This window comes from Cynara cardunculus (genome assembly GCF_001531365.2).
Source record: "Cynara cardunculus var. scolymus isolate 2C chromosome LG 3, CcrdV1, whole genome shotgun sequence".
Taxonomy (NCBI): Eukaryota; Viridiplantae; Streptophyta; class Magnoliopsida; order Asterales; family Asteraceae; genus Cynara; species Cynara cardunculus.
In genome coordinates this window covers 28,096,804-28,111,863 of record NC_037530.1, presented here as the reverse complement: position 1 = coordinate 28,111,863, position 15,060 = coordinate 28,096,804, and the positions used below count along the sequence as shown (strand labels likewise).

The 15,060-nt window shown below is 37.0% G+C and overlaps 1 protein-coding gene across 3 annotated transcripts; it reads right to left on the bottom strand.

The window, feature by feature from the left end:
* Nucleotides 1-7,985: 7,985 nt before the first annotated feature.
* LOC112509688 (mitogen-activated protein kinase kinase kinase 5-like) lies at nt 7,986-13,048 on the bottom strand. Of its 3 annotated transcripts, XM_025114778.1 has the most exons (12): nt 12,851-13,048; nt 12,317-12,667; nt 11,288-11,815; nt 11,121-11,208; nt 10,342-10,404; nt 10,091-10,254; nt 9,685-9,760; nt 9,444-9,503; nt 9,245-9,367; nt 8,935-9,144; nt 8,735-8,823; nt 7,986-8,548 (listed from the first exon to the last, which is right to left on the bottom strand). In XM_025114778.1, exons 1-12 carry the CDS (start codon nt 12,895-12,897, stop codon nt 8,323-8,325), a joined length of 2,025 nt encoding a protein of 674 aa, XP_024970546.1. In that variant the 5' UTR covers nt 12,898-13,048; the 3' UTR covers nt 7,986-8,322. The 3 variants fall into 3 exon arrangements, with proteins under 3 accessions (XP_024970546.1, XP_024970544.1, XP_024970545.1); XM_025114776.1 differs by lacking the exon at nt 12,851-13,048 and having other exon boundaries at nt 12,317-12,792; XM_025114777.1 differs by lacking the exon at nt 12,851-13,048 and having other exon boundaries at nt 11,288-11,809; nt 12,317-12,792.
* Between the last annotated feature and the right edge of the window lie 2,012 nt (nt 13,049-15,060).

Here is a 15,060-nt window from a genome sequence, read left to right as displayed (position 1 = left end):
AAGGATGAAATTGTTGATCTTTATATCGAAAAGATGAAGAAGGATTTATATGAAAATATTGGTCCTTGCCAGCCCAGCTCTGATGCTTCAATGGATTCAGATCTCCAACAAGATGCTCAAAGCAGAGAAGGATCTGAAGATATCGTCATTTCTCTAGAAGATGCTATAGAAACTCTTAAAGCTTCTATCAAACATGGAGGCAAGTAAAGACAATAAATTATTTCTTTTTCCGACAACGTTACATTTTTGTCATTGTTGTCTTGATAAGTGTTATTATGAATAACATTCAGACAATTTTTTTCGCAGGGTTGACCAAGGGCACAGGTATCACAAGGAGAGGATTCAGAATCTTCAGAACTAGAAGATAAATAAGAGACATTCTCATCAATGGCATGGTCACTAGTAGTAGTACTGGAATCTAAATCATCATCAGAATTTTTTAAATTCAAAAAGATGTTTAAAAGAGAATCTTTCGTAGTTTGATCAATGTTCAAACTATTTATCTTTTTCTTAGTCCAACAATTTGCTGAAGAATGGCCAATCTTGCCACAGTTTTGACAAACAATTTTGTTTTTCTTAAAGCCCTGAGAATTTTTAAAATGTCTCTTAGGTTTGGAAAAATCATTTGATTTTTTAGAGTCTTCAGCTCTATTGGGTTTTTGTAGATCTTTGTCGAAAGATTTTCGTTTAAACCGCTTTTTATAATGGCGATAGTTAGAATCTTTATCGCGAGTTTTGTGAAATTTTCTTTTAGGATTCTTATAAGGAACCTCCATGCCAAATTGGTCACAAAAGTCACCAAGCTGTTTTCGCTCAAGCAGATTCTGCTTTCTGATCTGATGTTTTAATTTCAAATCATTACATAATGACAGGCCTTCTGCAACACAAGTACTTATTAGTTGGCCATAAGTATAATCATCATAGTGAACAGATATATTATCTTTCTTCAGAATCTTACGAATTCTTTCAGCGAAGAGATGAGGAAGACCATCTATAAACTTGGCTTTCCAATGGCTGTTATTACAGTCTTTAAGCTCAAAGATACGAGAAAGAAAAGTATCTTTGTACCATCTAAACTCAGTAAGGGTTTTACATCGAAGATTACTGATAAGGGTTCTAATATTCTCGCAATTATCAGAGAACCTACCAGTAAAATGTTCTATAAGAGTGAGAATTAGAGGATAAACAACATTTGTTGTTTCTTGGCCATTTTCAGTTTTAACAGAATTAAGAATTTGATCTTTTTGTTCAAGGGGGATATAATTATCCCACCAGCCTTTTAGCTGACCAGTAAAACCTGCTATAATCATTTTGGCAATATTTTTATCAGTGTTGCCTGTGTTCTTACAAACAGTGTTATACATAAGCATGCGATGAGCCATATTATAAATATGTTTATCAGTGAAACCATCAAGACTCCACTCATAAATACACTTACCATTATAACTATTATTAATAATGTACTCTTGCTCTTCATGAAGAACATCTATAGGGGTAGGGCGAGTGTAATAGTATTTATTGAGGTTAGGAGTTTTGGCCCATTTCATTTTATGAATTTGGCCAGTATTCTGATTTTGATCAGAATCTCCAGAATGGGAATCCTTATTGAGCATGGAAATGGAAGGTTTAGGAAATTTATCGCCAAAAGCGATACTTCTTTGAATAGGAATAATAGTTCCCTTTTCAATATCATGTCCTAAAAACCTAATCTTGGTTTGGAATAAAGACATTTTAGGCTTAGATATAACTAAACCATTCTGGACAACTAAGGTCTTAAAAATGTTGAGATGTTTAAAATGACTCTCAATATCTTTGGAGAAAACAAGAATATCATCAATATAAACAATAATAAAGTTGCTATAAGGGTAGAAGATGTCATTCATAATTTGTTGAAATTCTGAAGGAGCATTTTTCAAACCAAAAGGCATGACCTTCCATTCATAATGTCCCATAGGAACATTGAAAGCAGTTTTGTAAATATCACAATCAGCAATCTGAATTTGTCAATAACCAGATTTTAAATCAAATTTTGAAAAAATGATGGCTTGGAAAAGGCGATCAAGAAGATCCTTCTTGTTTGGAATAGGGTGCCTAATCCATTTTAAAACTTTGTTGAGAGGTTTATAATTAATCACTGATCGAGGAATACCTCTCTCTTGCTCAGAATGTTTATTGACATAAAAAGCAGTACAAGACCAGGGTGATTTAGAAGGACGAATAAGGCCCTTGTTGAGAAGACTAGAAATCTCATTTTTACAAAGCTCAATATAGTCAGAATTCATCTGACAAGGTTTGGCTTTAGTAGGGATATTAAGCTCAGAGAAATCATCCTCATAAGGTAAAGAAACAATATGTTTCTTTCTGTCCCAAAAGGCATTGGGATGATCGTTGCAAATACTAAGAGAGAAGTCATTATGAATGAAACTAATCTTAGATTTAAGACGGGGGTTAGAGAGTTTTTCAGTAATGGTTAGAGAAGATATTTCTTCTTTAAGGGAATAAAGATGATAAGTTTTTCTATCAATTCTTTCTTGAAGCATATCAAGAAAACGTTTAACAGGTTGATCAATAAACTTGAAGGTAAGGGCTTTATTATTAAAGGTTCCTGTAAGACCTTCCTCGTCAATTCGAGTAAGAGGATAAATCTGGTATAAAAAGGGAAGGCCAAGAATTACTTCATGAGAAATCGCCTTAGTTAAAAGGAAACTGGTTGTAATACAACAACCCTGATTGCAAATCTTTGCATTAGAAAGCTTAAATTTGATATCTAAAGCACCTCCGCCTGCATGAGAAAGAGAGCAAGAGGTTTTTTCGAAAAAACGACTGGGAATAAGTCCCTCTTGGATAACATTCAAATCAGCACCACTATCAATCATGGCTAAGAATTCTTTTTTAAAATGCCCATCTATAAGAAGGGTAATTTTGGTAAACCATTTTTGAGAAATCATTCTACTGATTGTAGAAAGGGTTGCATTATCAGAATGCAGCATATGCTCAGAAGGAGGAGGAATATTCTCATTAGAGGAAGAAGGTTCTTCAGAAGCACAAAAAGGGGTATTTTTTTATTAATAAATCATAATTTGCAGAAATAATTGTAAGATGCTTGTGAAGAAGAATATTATCACTTTTTAAAGCATCAATCTCCTTTTTAAGAATATTAACTTCTCTGTTAAGATCGGCCATCGAAATTTCCTTAGAATGAAAATGTTGATTTTGAAGAAGACGATTAACTTCTTTCATAGAATAATCAATATTATTGATAGGAATAATAGGATGACTAGAAGTACTAGGTTTATCAAGCTCTAGAGTATCTAAAATTTCAGAACAAAGAAGAGGATCTTTAATTTTCTTTAAACCAGATCTAACGAAAATAATCAAAACAGAGAAGCTAGCCTCATAATCTCAAACCAAGGTTTTAAATACCCTAAGTGGCTCTCTTGGCCTCAGCTGGTGGAAACCAGTATCAGAGATCTCAGAGGTAGACTTGACTGTTTAATGAAGATCTTCATTACATCTTAAACATAAAAACTACTATTCCATGTATAATTTATTGATATATCAAATCAAAAACATGTTTTAACTCATAGTCCTAATTTAGCCGGCCATGAAGGCGGCAATAAACTGGAAGTAAATAAGAGGAATAAAAAAGAACTGAATCTTGAACTTACAAAAGGCTTAACCACTGTCGGCAAGCTTGTTCGTTTTATTTCTTTAGCACACCTTACAAAACAGGAACAGAAAAGAGGAAAGGAAAACTCTTGCTTCCTCCGGAAAACTCTGATCTATAATAGAGACATGCCTCTGCTTATATAGACGAGTAAAAAGAAAGAAAAGAAAAATGGCTGAGGACAAGCCAAAAGACTTTTATGAAAGTCAAAAAGGAAACAGTAATGCTTTATAAAAGCAGCCGAAAGTAATCTAAAGAAAAGTTTTATAAAAGCTTCTTTTGACAAAAATGTAATAAATATACAATATAATTAATATATAATATATTTAATATATGGGGACGGGACTGGTCAAAGATCACAGTACCGCCGGGTCGGGGATCACATTACCCCACCCCACCCATCCCCATCCCCATCCCCATCCCCATCCCTGGTTATTAACTTTTGGGGATCCCCGTCCTCATCCTGGGTCCCCCGTTTTGCAAGGAATCCTTGACCCTTTCGGTGTGGATACACCGGGTTCCCTAATGGGTCGCGCCTCATTCACATGCCTAATGTTTGTTGTTATTTTCTTGGAAATTGATTTTCAAAAAAATAAAGCCATAATGAATCAATTATCCATGATGCTTGAGAAGGTTTGGGAGTAGAGGGGAAATTACTAGAGTGTGTGCAATGGAGCATGAAGCACTGTGAATTCTATTATAACATTGAATTCTTATTATTATGTTAGATCAAGTTATTTTTATTTATAAAACGTTTAAAATATTATGTTTTTTATCATTAAAACTCATCTATTCATTATTTTTGTTAAACAATTATTTATTCAGACAAAAACAAAGATGGAGGAGTTGAAAATGGTCATTTCTGACATTCAAACTGTTTATTGAGCCCAACAACCAAACAACAACGTATCTATTATCACACATACAACTTTATCAATACAGACATCATACAAGTCTTAATGCAAAACGAACTGAACGACCTCTGAGACTTAATAAGTGGAGTTGGATGTGGATACATCAGAAGGTATACAAATACTCAATTTGTGCTTTACTGAAGGAACCATGTTCATGAGTTTGATAAATAAAATGGTGCTACTTATTAGACAAATATAGTTGTTGTACTATTATGTATTTATTCATTTGTTAGAGGGGTGTACCTGTAATTTATTTGTCTATTTATTACACGTAACTCTCATGTCATTTGACATGGAGATTCACAAGTTCTCTTGGTATCAGAGCCTTGTAACTCCCACCCTTCTCTTTCCCTCCCACTAAAACCGTCCCTCCCTTTTTCTTCCTCACTTTTCGGCTTCATCATCATGGCCAACTCCAATGATTCCACTCTACCCATGAACACCATCTTGCATCTCATCACCATTCGCCTTAATTCATCCAATTATCTTATGTGGAAAAATCAACTGATCCCTCTTCTAAACTACCAGCAACTTCTTGGTCATGTTGACGGCTCYGTTCCGTCCCCACCGCCCTCCATTTTGGTTGATAACAAGCCGACCTTGAATCCGGCTTTGGCGGAGTGGGTCTCCACCGATCAAAGGGCTGTTATTCTTCTTCAAGCTTCTCTCACGGAAGAAGCTGTTTCTGAGATTGTGGGCCTCTCAAYGGCTCGTGAAAWTTGGGTAGCCCTTGAAGCCGCCTATGGCAACTCCTCCTTGGAGCGTGCCCAAAATCTCCGTGATCAACTCCGCCATCTTACCAAGGGTTCCTCCACCGTTTCTGAATTTGGCYGAAAATTCAAAACCGTTTGTGATCAACTTGCTGCCATTGGTCAAGGGGTGGCGGAAATCGACAAAACCCATTGGTTTCTTTGCGGTCTCGGTGCCTCGTTTGAGAATTTTTCCACCGCCATCCGTGCCTCCGGGGCTGGTTTTGGGTTTCGCGACTTGTTGGCTAGGGCCGAGGGTCATGAAATTTTTCTCAAATCCATTCACGGCGACACCACTCCCTCGGTCGCTTTTTCTGYCGGCGCCACTCCCTCCTCGGGTTCGGATGGTGGTCGGGGTCGGGGTGGTCGCTCGTTTCGTGGTGGTCGCGGTCGTGGACGCCTCATTGTCAACTTTGTCGCCAAAATGGCCACTACGCGAACCAATGCCCTCAACTTGCATCTTTTGCGTCCCCTTCACCCATGCGTGATGCTGAGCTCGCCAAAGCCTTTTTAGCCAAGTGCCAAGTTACTCCTTCCGGCCCGGATTGGTTTGTTGATTCCGGCGCCTCCGATCACATGGTGTCTTCCACCGGATCAKTGGCTAATGCCGAGCCGTATGGTGGTGATTCTTCGGTCCAATTTGGAAATGGTAATACACTCAAAATCTCTTCTATTGGTTCTTCAACAATTGCTAATGGTATTCACTTGCGGGATGTTTTGGTGGTTCCCCGCCTCACCAAAAATTTATTATCTATTAGTAAACTAACGCATGACAATCATGTGGATGTTCTTTTCTCTGCTCATTCATTTTTTATTCAGGATCGAACAACGAAGCAAGTCCTAGCACAAGGAAAATGTGATCGTGGGCTCTATGTTCTAGCCACTTCTCCCAAAGCTTATATGACAAATATGGACACAATATGGACGATTGCTTCGGCTATGGAAGGAGGTCCTAGCTATTGTAAAGGAGACATTTGAAGGACTTGATATCGGAGAAAGGTTGTGACGTCCAAGCCAACATCGAGCCAGTGCTCACTCAAACCTCCAAGACACTGTGAAGGGGATCAACATATTTGTGGACTAACATACTCTCTATCCAAATAGCGAGTAAACGAACATAGCTCAAAGACTCCTATCCTTAAAGACACCCGACCTTAGCATGATAGAAAATTGGAAGCAATGCCAATAACTTTCGACAACAACGACATCAAATCCTACGACAGACACGGCGAAGACTTGGTAATTTTACTACCATTGCCAATTGTATGATTAAAATTGTTCGCATCCATGGTGGGATCTCGATGAATATGTTATTCAGAAGCGCCTTGGAAGGCATCACAAGAATATCACTCAAGAGTCTCCCTGCTATGCATTAGTGAAGAAACAAGAGGAACCATCTCGAGGTTACCTACCGACATATGACCACAGAGTCAACCTGTGAACAAAGTTCAATGCCCAAGAAAACTTCTAATGCCTGTTACAGTGGTTGGTTTAGGTAGTTTTTTCAATAACTTCAAGTTTAGTCTTATCTACCTCGACTCCTATTTTTGGTTTAGCATGCCCAAGAAAACTTCTAATGCCATAATCAAAAGGTACAACGGCCCGAGAGACCAAACTTAAAAATGTAGCCTTAACGTTAAAATGACATTTTTCTCAGTTTAGGACCAAATCAGTTGCTTCACACCTTTCAAGACTTTGTTCAAGATTATGCAAACATTGATCATATGATGATCCATACACAGAAAAATCATCGAGAAAGATTTCTATGGATTTTACAAGCATATAAAAAAATATGGGCATCATACATGTTTGAAAAGTTGTTGGAGCACTACAAAAGCCAAATGGAATTCTTCTAAATGCAAATGTACAAGGACTTGTGAACATGGTTTTTTTATTGGTGGTGCAATAGCTATTTGATTACAGGTAAGATTGGTTGGATTAGCCCATTTTTTTAGGCTATATATTTATTTATGTGGCTTTCTTGATTGTCTCTACATCAGACGAATTTGGTTAATTTTTTTTAATTAATGTAATGTGATTCCAATGCTAATAAAAAGTAACCCATCCATAGCAAAGACCGAGGGTCTTACCCGGTAAGCGTTTTACGGGTTTAAGATGCTTACCAACAACCCATTTTGATGGTCGAGAATGTTACATGATAAAATAGGCCGTTTACCAAACGCTTACCCTAGGTAAGCACTTACCAAGTCACATTACCTTACTGGATGGATATGGCAAATACCAAGAAACTTACCCAATAAGAGAGAAAGCAAGGACCGAGAGTCTTGCCCGGTAAGTGAGAGCACTCTTACCATGGTTAGTGCTTACCAGGTAAATTGTTGCATTGGTAGACTAAAATCTTACCCGATAAGTAAATAACAGTGTTGAATTTTGTCGAGTAAGCAATTACCCGGGTAAGAGTTTGGTAAAAGGCCTCTAAATGAAGATGATGTCTCTTGTAGGTAAACGGCCCCTAAAGTCTCACAAAAGATGAGAAGCATGCGAAAGTCTAATTTTCCGTATATAGATTAAATAGATTCCACCTTTCTTCAGCTGCTAGAGAAGTTAATCACAATTGTATTTTGAACAAGTGATGTAGCAGTAAAAGAGGCAACTGTGAGAGTAATCTATCATACAAAATTCAAAGGAAAGTAATTAAATCGGTATATATTGCCATCACAATATTACATATAGTAGCTCGTAAATCCCTATTCGATACATTGATTTTACCAAGAACGAAAGAAATGTGTAGGATCATATATACAACAACATACTTTGTAAAAATGCTATTCAAATACAAGCATATACAAATAATCAGTAACAACAATTCCTCTACTGGTGCAACAGACAACCTACTGTGTTGCACACCATTTATGAACCTACATACCTTTTGAATCCTTTTGAACACATAATGAATCATGACTAGGTTGTACCCTAAATTCTACTTCCTTATGCAATCTGTTGTTAATTAATTGGCAGGAAAAAGAATCGTTTATAACAGATAGGTTTCCCTGTTGGGGGTTGTTGGAAGAGAGTATGTTCTGCCACCTTCGGCTGGCATACGATTGGGAATTCGTGAATTGCCCCAACGGGTTGGACTGAAGTTGAATTCAGACGAAGAAACACAAGGAAGAGCTTCAAGGGTAGACCTTGGAGAGTGACGGGTGGCTGGCGAATGGTCCCTCGTAGTCTTTGGTTGCAGATGTTTGGGTGTTTCACTAAAGAAAAAAAAAAGACAACATAAATTTTGGTCTCTTTTACTCCCTCTGCTCCATAAAGGTTTGTATGATTCTAAGAATGATTCCACTGGGAATTTTAGCAGATACTGTACAATCTTATTGATTGTTCATCTTACAAGTTAGAAATTTTTCACCACTCGTGTGGTGCGGAGGTGAAAAGCTTACCGGTGAAACTGCAGTCTTCCATGTCGGACCCAAGTGCCTGGTATATCTTTGTGGTGTGCAGGCGAGTCTCTTGGATTATAGGATATTTCCTGGCATACAAAACAAGTAGTCTAATTTGAGCATTTAGAATGATAAATAAATAAGTATAATACAATAAACAAGATATTCATGAAAGCAGTAAGTGAGACATTGAAACTTACATTCGATCTCAGACCAGAAACCTCTCGGTTGCAGAGTGCAAGATTGTGATCAAATGAGTTGCGCACAAAAGGATGTTCAAGTAGCAAAGCAGCCGTTGAGCGATTTTCAGGATTTCTCTGCAGGCATCGATGGAGGAAATCCTTCCCTTCTGATGACAATGTTTCTGGTATAGGTGGGGATCTGTGCAATACATTGAACATCGCTTGCACCTAACGAAATGATACATATGTTGGATAAATGATGAAACAGAAAATATCATAAAGTAAAACTAAAAACACTATTCGTCTTAAAAGTTAAATAGAAACCTACCGAACTCAATTCACTCCAAGGAGGTTTCCCAGTCACCATCTCAATCACTGTACATCCCAAGCTCCATATATCCATGGTATACGTATGTTCATTGGTATCTTTTCGCATAGCAGCTTGCAGAACCTGCACAAAAGAGCTAAGGATGACCATTTTTATGAAATCTAAACAGGAAGCCTAAATTTGTGATGACAAGAGGTACCTCCGGAGCCATCCAGTGTGGAGTACCCTTTAACGAAAGATCAATTACATGTGGAGAGAGCTGTAACAATACAAGAGGATAACTATTAGGACCAATAACACCGGCATGATGAAACTTCTTCAAAGAAAGAGAAGATAAGTTATTCACAATAAAAGAAACCAATAGACAAAGATAAAGATTCATGCTAGAGGTGGTTAAGTTGAAAGAAACAAAAATAAAGATTTACTATTTCTCAGCTCACATGTTTTGCCAATCCAAAGTCTGCGAGCTTCACCACACCAGATGAATCAACAAGCAAATTTGCTCCTTTAATATCCCTATTTAACACATACACATCTGATTTACTAAGAGCTTGTAATGGTAAATATAACTATCATTATAGTTACAATCACCACGAAATATGTGTATATATATATATATACACAAATTTTTTTCATCTTTGTTGCTAGCGAAAGATGGAAAGAGAGAAAGAAAACCATGTAAATTCATCCCAACAAGGTCTATTTCTAAATTGTGTTTGCATAGCATCTGACATTCAGGGAGTACATAGCAATCCCACTGTGGTGTGTTTGTTTTCCAAGCCTTCTCTCACTCTATTTTAACTGCAATATTTTCAATTATCCATTTTTGCAAAGAATAATCATCACCTGTGAACTGTCTTCTTGCTGTGCAAATAAGCCAATCCTGAAAGAATATGACGTGTAAAATTTCGAACTACCGATTCTGTTACAGCTCCACAGCGTTCCCGCACATATTTACTTATTGACCCAGGGTGCACATGCTCCAAATATATGCAAAATTTATCCTCAACCTGCATAGAGGACATAATTTCTGTTGTTAAAAATATCTTTAACAATATTGAAAGGAATCGAAACAAATGAAACCTAAAGAAACTCACCACTTCAGAACCCAAATATTGTACAATGTTTGGATGTTCTAAATTTCGTAGAACTTTTATTTCCTGAAACAAATAGATTGTTTGAGAAAAAGAAATATATTTAAGTATCTTTTCAAACTACCTTCAATCACTCACCTTCATGTGAATATCAAAGTAAAGAAATAAATGATTAGCATGATCATCAACAAACAAGTTACAAATATTTGAGGTTCTAATCACATACACATTAACATTAAGAAAAACAATATGCAAAGAGTATAGATTGTCAACTTAAAGATGCCGAGCAATAATCCTCTTTTGTGAGGCTAATCAGTACTTTCTTGCTAGGGGGAATCGTTCCTTGGAGAGAAGCACTTTTTGATGAAAGAAAATGCAAAGCTCAAAGGATTCCACAATATAAAAATGTATATGACGAAATGCATTCAATTTTACTGGACTATTATGATAAAATCATGGTAGTTTGTTTGTCTAAATTTGCAAATTTAAGCATATTATTCAAGTATATATTTGTGGATACTAGCAATGCAAATTCTACATTCCTGAAAGAAGTTTCTGAATTTGTTTAATACATAATTCGCTATACATGCTGCATATACTGATAACAACATCACAGATAATGCTATCCACAAAACAATGGAGTTACTATTCTTCGCAAGTCATGGAAGATGAAAATATATGCCTTCAAACTTAAAGCCATGGAATAAATATATGGATGCATACACAAAACAGATACTAATGCACAAATATGTTCAACGATAAACATGGTTCAGAAGAATGACCTGCTCCAACTGCCTTATACATTCTGATGATTTGGTATCATCAGGAATGACATCAACTTCTTTCAATGCACACAAACTCCCTGTCTCACTGCAAAGAGAAAAAACAAAAACATTAAACACACTGCAGCAAAAGTAATTTAAAGTTCTGTTCAATTCATATGACATACCGATTGGTTGCTTCATATACGCTGCCATAGGTACCACGTCCCAGAAGTTTCCCTTTTTGCCATTGACCCTTTGTTGATTGCCCATCTGATTTATCCAAACTTCGACGACTAGAAACAGGTCTTGAAACTCCAGGTGGAAGGGGAAGTGGGTGAACATTAGTGTTGTTGCTTTCGGTCCTTTCTGGTGGAGATTTGTTGTTAAGTAGATGAACTTTCAGATAAGGACTTTGTGATGGTGGACTGTGCACTGGAGAACGTCTTGAAGGTGGTGACACACGAAGCTCTTGAGGAACAGCAAATGCAGAATCAAAAATATCGACGGTACTAAATCTTTTGGGGCTAAGTGCAGGACTAGTGAAGGTAGTAGCTGGGGCACTCCTAGGAGGAACATCCAACCTGATGCCACAACCAACTTTTTCGCCATTTACGTCTTGAGGATAACCTCTCCGGCGATGGTAAGTTGAAGGTTTAGATGATATCAAGTCACCACAAGCCTTAGGATTCATCCCACATTGATGTGATCTGCAACTGCAGTTTTGAGATTCAATTCAACCGAACTCAAGATTTAGTGAGAAGCAAATCTCCAAGATTTCTGCAGGCACTATAATCTTAATCCCCCTTTAGAAATTAAATCACCCAAATAGATACACTTTTAACATGGAAATTTTTCCCCAAATAGAAGAACTTCAGAAAGTTTTCAATTGCCTAACCTGGTATTTGCCACATGTAGAATTTACATTTGATTTTGCCACCAATTTGCACCAACTTTGGTGAATGGATCAACTTTAAGATGGCAAATTTTCCCCCAAATAGTTTAAAATCCATAAACTTTTAAAATTGAAAATGAAATGGTATGAAGTCTAGTGTCAAATTGCAGCTATGTTTTGAGTATGGATGCAATAGTAGATATTTGGAATGTGGAAGTATTCTTGATTTTACTATAATCATCAACAAAACATTTGTGGTCCCAAGTGATAATCCCTAAGATGGTGAAATGTTATTTATGATTCAAAAACGACAGAAACTTACCGTCCATCTCCTCTGCTATATTCTTCGGCATGAAACCGGAATTCATCATTAGGAAGTGGTAATGGTTGCGGAACGGCAGACAAGGACCAGTGCTGCAGCAATCGGTGGGACGACCTTGACTCCGAATTCGGAGAACCAGGCAACGATTTTGACCTATCGCCATCATCTTCCTCCGGCATACAAAAGTTCTCCACCGTCACGTGACGGAGTTTACGCTGCCTGGTGAGCCTCTTCTGCGACTGCGGAGAAGAAAACCCCCCATTCATTGAAGACTCGCACGGCGACGACGAAGATGAACACGGAGACGACGAAGAATTAGCCTTCTTCGACGAATTATTGTTATAATCAGAACTAGAAGAAAACGAAGGCATGAGATTAGCAGGGGAGGAGAGATGAAACCTTCTTTTACTAAAGAATTTGCTCATGATCAAGCAAATTTGCAACAAAAATCACCAAAAAAAAAAAGCAACGATGATCAATCAAGTACTAAGAATTGAAGGTTTTGGGGTTTGAGGAGTCGTCGCGTTTACTAACGTTTTGTCAACATTTGAATCGGCAATTGAGACGTTTGTTTCCTCCATGTTATCATGAAGTAAGAAACACGATTTTAACAATCATCACCATCATCATCAACCTCCTCCTTATTCCCTCTTTCAATTCACTGTGTGTAAAACATATGAACAAAAAGTCAAAAGTCAATGCTCGTGTGCACCCTCAGTCGTACCTATACATTAACCTTTTTGTATCTATAGATGCGGGTGGAAGAAGAGATCTTCCATTGAATTTTCAAATGCAGGCCAACCATGTAAGCAGCCACGTAAGGTAGAATGGATACAAACAGGAAAAGTTTCATTTTACCCCCCTACACTTGTTATATATGACAAAATGACCCCTCTCTAGAATTTTAGAAAATTCCTCGCAAATAAGTAGAAAGAACTTTCAAAGAGTGCAAGTATTCATCATCAAATTAAAAGTAAGTTCTAATGCATAACTCTAAAGTAGTATTTTTGAACATTTTGGTAAACAAATGGGATGAGAACATGGCCTTAAGGCCATGAATTCGTCAAGATATGAATGTTTTACATATTGTATGCCATCAGTAGTTAATCTGTGTTTGATTGAAGCATGATATGCTGGTTTAATTGAAGTTTAAGAGTGCTAGATGTTATTATTTCATATTAATGTCATCACGATGCAAAACGAATGAAAAATAGCGTAGAAATGGGTTTGTATGGCTTAGATCTTCAGATAGCTTATATGCAATGAACCTAACTTTGAGCTTACGTAGATCAGGTTGCAAAGATGATCAATATAAGTGTAGTATGAACTTGCTAGTGAGGTCACGTAGGTCAAAGTGTGAGACGAGCTCAAGTATACATATGGGTAAGTTGAATTATTGCATGCAAGAAGCATAAATAAGTGAACATATGAGATTGCAATTTTTAATTGGCATAGTGTGGGTGTGTATCTATCTATCAAATTTGCAAAGTACAGTGAACACAATATGTCCTGATAACATACATCTTAATTGAGTACATGGAGGTACCCTTGTGATACATGTATGGAATGTGTGCATTTTCATAGCCTCTTACCTGATAGTATCATCATCTGGGAATATGACCCCTCATATGTAGCCAAAAACATTTCATGCACAACATCATAACTTGTATTATTTGGCATGCTTAAAAGATTTTATCACATATAATGCATGTATCACCTTACAGTCGGGTTCGTTAGTAGATAAGAGTTCAAGTAGGAGATAGTAAGAACTGGTTGAGGGTGGGAGTAAATGGGAGATTCAACTTCCCTAATACGCTTCATATGGAGAAATAGGGAAATTTAATATTCATCCATCTTAATTATCTCGATATCTAGAGGGAAACCAAGAGAAGTTTAAGTGTTATGGGTGTATTTATGTGAAGTAGGAGCTAACAACAGTGAAGTTTGAAGCTTTGTTACTCTAGCCATTGAATATGTTGAGTAAATCTAGCGAAAAGAGTTTGGTGTTTTCTTAGTGATAGTGCATGAAACAATCTGGATGAGCATCGATTTAGAGTAAAGAAGAGTAGATCCAACTCAAAATAAGTTGGTTATATCGATATCATAGAGCAAAGTCCAAGTTAATTTCAGTGGATCCATAAGTAAAAAATTTGGGTGGTTGAGGTGTTGATCCATCGAGCCTTTCGACACTTAAGAGATGATCATGATGAGTAGTTTATTCTTCAAAATAGTATATTGTTGGTGTCTAGTTTCGCAAAGAAACCATGATTCAGATGGGTATGAAAGAATTACGGAAGATGAAGTAATATCAGAGGATAAAGAGGGGTTTGATTGAGGCATATCATTAGCTCTGATACTAAGTTAAAGCAAATGTAGAAAAAACTTAGAGCTAAGCAATTGTAATTCTAAATGATTATTTAGAGAACATATGTTGTGCATAACGAATCTATAAAAAAAATAATGATGCACAAACGTAAACATACACATTGATGCAATAATTTATGTACAAATAGGAACAACAATGATCGAATAGTGACAACATATGTATAGGCATGAGAATGGGTTCCGACTCGTCTGGGAACCCGGTCCACCCGCCCCGGTCGGGGACGGGGATTCCCCGCTACAACGGGGATGGGGACGGGGACGGGTATGGTACTCCCTTCCCCGTCCCGTACCAGTTATATATATATATATATATTAATAAATTATATATATATATATGTATATTATTTATTTCAACTAAA